Genomic DNA, 7,371 nt, shown 5'->3' with positions numbered 1-7,371 from the left:
ACCTGTTGGGAGCTAGTTGAACTAACTGGTCTTGTGTTTTGTGCTTATTCTCTAATTTCAGGCGCAGCAACTATGATCGAGCGGCGGTGATGCTGGCTTGGAACTGAACGTGAACTAGCCGGAATAGTGAGACTCTGATTTCTGTATGGTGTGCCCTATCGAGACGGGGCCTGGTATTGGTGAGAGTGGTTGACGCTATTCTCTCGCTCTCGCGTGCGGCGGCCACTGACTGCGAACTTGACTCCTGCTCCTGCCACGGATGACATCACGGTATCCTTATGTACTACTGTAGCTACCCCAGCAGGTGGGGGTGAGCTAGCGTGTGAAGAAACGTGGCACGTCGCGGGATGGGGTGGTTCGGAAACACCACCATGAACTTCGACAGCTAAGAAGCAAGAAGATGCAAACGGCCAGGCTCAAACGGTCGTCGTTCGTCTAAGACGTTAGTTGGTCGGCTGCACAGGTCGTTTCGGATTTTTCGGAAACCGGGTTGCGCGCGTGAAGTGTCACGGGAAGCACGTGGTGGGTGCGCGCGAGGGGGGCAAACTACTGGCCCTGTGAGATTGTGCGTGCTCGGAATCTAGGAAGTATCCCGAAAGAAGCTGGTGAATTTTTAAGATGGAGGAAATCTTAAACTGGAAAAAAGTGATGAACTGAAGACTGAAAAGTGTGAAAGCGAGAACATTGTGTCAATAAGTGAAACAGTAGAGTTACTGAAACAAAAGTATTAAATAGTAGAATTAGTTTAACGAAAAATATCTCAAATAAGTATTAAAATTTGTACAAATTTGTAAAAAAAACACCTTAAATATCGGAAAACATTCCCCCTAAAAAAAGTACACAAATGTAAACAAACCAAACTACGCAATCTTAAAAAACGTATAATCAAAAAGTTTCAAACCTCTAACAAAGGAAGTTTCCATAGCGGAAAAAAGGTGCAATAAAGAACCAACTCTCAGTGCTAGAGAAGAAAAAAAAAATCAAAATCTCAAGACCTCCTCCCAAGAAAGAACCAGAAGAAGACAAATTTCTTAAAGGAGCCAGCAAACCAACACCAGCAAACGACAAGTGCGAGCAAAGACGCAGGAAGAAATACAAAAACATTCAACGCACACTTCGATCGACCGACGTACTTTCTCGCTCTCCGCATCTTCTCTTTCGCTCGCAGTTCCTTAAGAATAAGGAGTCAGTCCCATACGCATACCGGTCCGCCCGTCCGCTCGATAGGGGGTGGTGGTGGTGGTCAAGCCGAGAAAAAAGCCCACTTTGTGTACCAAACAAAAGGGGGAGGCTAGCCGGAGATAGAACTCATCCAATCGATACCGGGGGAGAAAGCGAACGTCTTCCGAAGTCGGGAAAATGAAGGAGTAAGGATTCGTTCTTGCAGTGCGCGATGAAGCAAAGAAGAACAGCAAGAAAGCAGAAACTAACAGAGCTTCCATTTGTTTTTCTCTCACCAGAAACGCCATGATCGACGTGTTCGATGCGGCGGAATTCAATCCGGACGCGATCCTGTCGAATGTGTTCCTGGACCCGGGGTTGGATTTCATTACCAGCAGCATTGATGAGCTGGGCGAGAACATCATGGGGATGGGTCCGGACTTTCTTCACAGCTTCGGGACGACGCAGTTGTTCTTTCCGGAGCAACCACCGGCGACGGCACTGGTGGGGATGGCGGAGAATGGTGTTGGTGGTGGTCAGCAGTTGTTGTCGAATCAACAGCTACAGCAACAACTGCCATCATTGCAGCAACAGCAGCAGCAACAAAAATGTGTAGTTGACCAGGTGAGTCCATTGATTAGAGCATTTTTATGCGGTGATTTTTTGTTGCTGTGGCCATTGAAGTGTGACGAATTGAATTAGTGAGTAAAATAATACTATATTCGTCGCATTTTTCATTCATGAAAACGAGTGGGCTAACGGTGATAGAGTTGTGGTGCTGGGATGGATATTGTAATTTTGAGAATGCAGCAAACTGAAGCGGCCCTGAATTATTCAATTAACCAGGGATTATTACTTAATGCCTGAAATCATTTTTACCTTGAAAGTTGTTGGTAGGTCATGCATTGGGGCGCTTAATTTTGAAAAAAAAGTTTACTATAGGCCGATTCAATGCTCAAAAATATGAGTCAATGTAAAAAATGGTAAAGATTGATGAAGGTTTAGAGGTCGCACCAATGGATTGAAGTTTGTATGGAGATTTTGGTGAATTACTATGGAAAATTATTGAGTTTAACTTACATTGCTCTAATTTTGGTTGTAGCTGTCCAAACAATGTCATTTGATATGTGGTTGTCATGACATTGAACAACACGCCTGTTTTTATTGTGATGAAATTTGTGCCATTGTCTCCCTAATTTTCATCTGTCAATGTACCCTATTTAGTATTTTTCACATGTCTATCTTTATTGATATGCTGTAAAATCGATCGTAACAACAATAGACTTGGTCATTGCCACAACATAAAGGGTGTATTCGATAAAAATGGTACACACATATTTACTCACAAAAATTAAACCGAAAATCGGATTTCTTCAAATTTTCAGGTAATGAAAAATTACTAATGAGTTATGATTTACAAAATTAATTTTATTGAATATCATCTCCCATCCCGAATGCCTGCACCTTCCTTTTCACTTCACCCATCAAATTTTGTACAACCGATTTCCCCAGTATTTTTGTTGTTTTTACACAAATTTTCTTCAACTCCAGCTCTGTTTTAATAGTTTTAGGGTGTTTGCGAAGGTCCGTATTGATAATTGCCCAGAATTTTCCAATTGATCATTTTGTCAAGCTTCTGCATTCATGTTCCATCAGATGTCACAGCTGTTGTTTGCGGTGACTTCTATCGGAAACTAAACATAATCTGTTTTCCTATAATTGTTCACAGAGGACACTGCAGTGCAAAACATATCTGGTACCTCTATATATGCATTTAGATTATTATTCGAAGTTCCTCCTTTTTTACACATTCTGCACACAAAATAGCTCACCCCTCACAGAATTTCCCGCCGAATTTTATGTATGGGACGGGGCATAAAGTATCTTTTGCGCAGAATATGTAAAAAAGGAGGGACTTCAAATGTGAAAGCAAATGCATATATAGAGGTACCAGACATGTTTTGTAGTGTCAGGTACTCTATTTTGTAATCTGTGAAAGGGAAATCACAAATCGAGTGTCAACAAAATACATGGCATGTTGAGAGATTGAGCTCGTGAGAGAGAATTTCTCTCTCAAATTTGAATTTTTTTGGCTCTCTGGGGACTGGTAGTAGAGCAGGTAAAATTGTATGGGGAAAAATCATTTTTATTTAATTGTAGCTTGTTTAACAATAATTTCCGTGAAAAAACTGAACGACAAAGTCCCTGATTAATTTCTTTAGGTTGTTGTTCACTTTTTTAATCTGAATATGCACCGAAAGCGAATTATTCCCACTTCTCTCAATTTCTATATGGGGATTTTTATCACTTCCTACCAGCGGAACAGCGCCATCTCTGTGATTAATTGGGCGAAGTTCCGGTGAATTTGGTGGGTTCATATCTTTTGGCAACAAAATTGACTCTGTTGGCTCGGTACCACTCCATCACGTTTCGAGCGTAGTGGCTAGATGCTAGATCAGGCCAAACCAGAGTTGATCCTTTGTGCTTCCTAATGAATGGTAAGAGACGCTTGTTAAGGCACTGAGTAATTTCACCGCATCCCTAAATCGCCTGCCAGATCAGGAACTTCTTTGCAAATTTCGATAATTTCTTCTTTCGAACATCCTCCGGAACATCGAACTTAGACTTGGCAACGAAATATTCTTGCCCAGGAAGTTGACGGAAGTCGGCCTTGACGTAAGTTTCGCCATCCATCACGATGCAACACGATTTGGTAAGCAACTTCGTGTAAAGTTTCCAGGCGGGGGTTTTCGCAGTGATGTTTTGCGTTCCGGTTTGGGGCTTTTGCACCTTGTAAACATGTAACCCAGCACGTTTCATGGTTTTCTGCACAAAACCGACGGACACCTTGGACTTTTTAGCGACATCTCGAATTGACATGTTTGGATGGTTTTTGAACTGTTGCACCACTTCCCTGGCCATTTTACCAACCGGTGAACACTCGTGTTTATTTCAGTTACCGTGGGGACGTAATTTGTGATTAGCCCCGGTCCCTTTCAAATCGTATCATTATTTATGTACGGTCCTTATATTTTAAATGACGTTTCACATTCATCTAGTGATGGGCGATTTTCATTCGAATAATCGACTAATCGATTAACGAACCGAAAAGTAAAATATTTGTTATTGGTTATATCATACCGATATAAGCATTAATATTTCCAGAGGACCATTCGCGATCGTCTTAAACATGTGCTGCACTCTCATTGGTGGAAAAATGGCAGCACAGTGAACAAAAAAATAATCAATTAGTTGTTGATCGAGTAATTAAAAAATGGGACATCTCTGATTTTGGTGTGATTGTTTTGATAAAAATGAGCGCAAAATTACATCTCTACCGAGAAGGCAGCATAACCACAAAATTACCTTGAATACGGGGGGTATTCATTGGATGAAAGGGTGAAAGAGGAGACTAAAATGGAAAGTTTGTTTTCGACAGTTTCATCTTAGTATTCATCTTTGATTTTACTGTCCATTGGACCACTTTTACGACTACTTCCTTCGGGCACTCAGGCACTCCTGGAAGGTTCTTATCACACGAGACACAGTTGTATTTGCAATACTAAGCTTTTTAGTGATCCATCGGTGGGACGCCGACTTTGATTGTAAGCGCACAACATTTTTTCACGGATAATTTCTTGACATGACTTGAACTACTCTATGAATAACTCTAAGAAATGAGACAATACGGGGGCAAAAACGAACCACTTTGCTGTCAAACGTGAAACAGCTCGTGATAGGTCGATTTGAAGTGCGTAAGATAGAGATAGCGATAGATATAGATAGAGATAGAGATAAAAGAGTAAGAAGCCAGTTGTCTTCTCTTCCTCTTAGGAATAACTAAGAAACTTGACAGATGTAAACAATACACTATGAATAAGATTGACTCAAATTTTCAGGTTTTTTACTCAGACGGTTCAAAAGTTACAGAAGATTTTGCCATTTTTATCGAATACACCCTCCATTAATTTTATTTTGGGGCTATAAATCGAACTGGAGGGTGGTCTATAATAAATTTAACCCTGTTTTCAAAATGAAGCACCCTACTGTGTCGATCGAAGTGGAATGATTCTAAAAAAGCGACAATTTTAACAAATACTTTACAGGCTGTAAAGGAAAAAGCAGGAAAATCACAAAATATCTGGGAATTTATTTCTATCTGCGTTAAAAAGTGCGACTGTGTGTTTGAGAGCCTGATAAGCTCATACAAAACAAATGGCGTGGCCATGAAATTTAACTGTGGATTCCTTAATTTCTTGCAACAAATGTAATGGCAGTTCTTACAATGGACTGTAGCGTACAAGCAAGTTTTTCCAGAATGACTATTTTCGTACAAAACCTACACGAGATGATTTTATAGCTACAGTGCATTTGGGGAAACAAACCTTTTTTTTTCGAAAATTGAGTTAAAATAAAAATTTCAAAATTATACGAAAAACCTTCTGCTGACCACTTTGCAGAATCTGTTTAGGCGGTGAATCATTAGAAATCCTGCATACTTTTTAAGACTGTAATACAATCTTACATTTACTGGTTGGATGTACAATTTTAAATTCTTGGCATAGATTGGAAAATATATGCAAAATATTGGAGCACCGATAGTCTAGTCCAGGATTTACAAATTCGTGCTCCACCAAGCCGTGGAGTTTTCATTATGAAAAAAGAAAGTTGGGTAAAGGGGAACATGTAACGAAATTATGAAATATTTTAAACTTTAATAACTCAGCTGCCTGGATCAATTTCAATAGTTTTATCTCCAATCGTTCAGAAATATTTTTACACATCGAGAGTAATGCTTCCCACTGTTGATTTTCAACAAAAAACTATTGAAAAAGTGGAAAATGTCAAGCAGCGTCGAAATAACTAACAAATCCTCCAATGCATATGCTGCTCACCCAACACAGTCATCAGAGAATCGTTTCTAGACGAAACATGTCGATGTAGCATTGCTGCTTACCCAACAAAGCCATCAAAGAGTCGCTAGTAGGCGAAACAAGTCGAAGTGGCATTTGCAACGTTCCCAACGACCACACAAAATGCTCTCGATAGTTGTAATCTTGTAACCAAACTTGGAAGTTGGATTCTCTTCATCGACTTTCTGTTTCTTTAATAACTCGACGGCAAACACATTCATTGATACGTTTGTTGTTCTGGATGATAGAAGAGCATAGCAGAAATAGGTTAGTGAAGCCATGGTCATCAAAAGAGGAAATCGATGAAGAGAATTGACTTTCACCCCTCTGCTTCTAAGCCCTTTATTTCAGTCGTCGTCATAGCAATGAAAACTATTATCGCACCGCTTTTGGTTCTTGGGTTAAGGGCCACCCACATTAGATCCGTATGCGTTGCGTTGACGTAAATTTGACAGTTAGACAATAGATTTAACTGTCACTTTGCCGCAACGCGTCCGATCCGAATCTAATGTGCGTGGGCCTTTACACTTGCTGGTTGCATTTCTGCTGTTCGACATTTTCGAAGGACCACCTAAAAACATGAAATTACACTATTTCCTAGGGATGCCTAAAAGTCCAATTATTCGATTAACGATGAATCGTAAAGATTTTTCGAGCTATTCGATTAAATATTTATCAAATTTTCAATTTTTCGAGGGCGCAACCGACATCCCTTCTTATTTCTACTCGTTTAATTTAGGCGCAGTAGAGAAAATAAATAAAAGTGCTAATTTATCTGAACAGGTAAAAAGAAGAACCATGACGTATAACAGGATCATAAATTCGTCGAAAAAAGTGTTAAGCGTCTTGCTGCTAAAGGCTAAGATTTACCAACTTGTTGAGGGAAGAAGTTTAACGAGAAAATCTAAAAAGGGGAGGAGCTTTAACTGATATTCTGCGGTCTTCCAACCTGTCACAGACACCAGATCAACCCCTGCCCAGCAGCAGACGGGCCGAGACTCTTGCGAGTGCCCAATCATTGAACCAAAGAATGTGGGATTGTCCGGTCCGATTTGCTGATCCAGCTGCCTACACGCCATCATTATCTTCCACACGCTTTAAGCCTGTTATACCATCGGCCCTTTTCAGGGCCACCAAGATATTCCAAAAGAGTTCAATTTCTGAACATGTCCCAACTAAATTTCATATCAAAAGGTTCTTTTCAGGGCAATCATAGTCATACTAAGGAGTTTAAACAGAAAGAACCCCGCTCAAATTCCTATTCCTACACAAAACACAAGCTCCTGCTGCAGTTAAC

The 7,371-nt window shown here is 40.3% G+C and overlaps 1 protein-coding gene across 1 annotated transcript in view; it reads left to right on the top strand.

The window, feature by feature from the left end:
• The first annotated feature begins 669 nt into the window (after positions 1 to 669).
• The window catches only part of LOC135699421 (zinc finger protein 271-like), a 143,888-nt gene continuing 137,186 nt past the window's right edge, over positions 670 to 7,371 (top strand). The window contains exons 1-2 of the mRNA XM_065219684.1: positions 670 to 1,367; positions 1,461 to 1,785. Coding sequence (XP_065075756.1) covers positions 1,360 to 1,367; positions 1,461 to 1,785 — 333 coding nt within the window. The 5' untranslated portion in view covers positions 670 to 1,359. The remainder of the gene's footprint in view (positions 1,368 to 1,460; positions 1,786 to 7,371) is intronic.

The sequence above is a fragment of the Ochlerotatus camptorhynchus genome, unplaced genomic scaffold (assembly GCF_037179485.1).
Source record: "Ochlerotatus camptorhynchus isolate MF236.1 unplaced genomic scaffold, CSIRO-AGI_Acam_v1.1 ptg000108l, whole genome shotgun sequence".
Taxonomy (NCBI): Eukaryota; Metazoa; Arthropoda; class Insecta; order Diptera; family Culicidae; genus Ochlerotatus; species Ochlerotatus camptorhynchus.
Note: the sequence above shows the minus strand (reverse complement) of the source record. Positions and strands in the feature narration are given on the sequence as shown.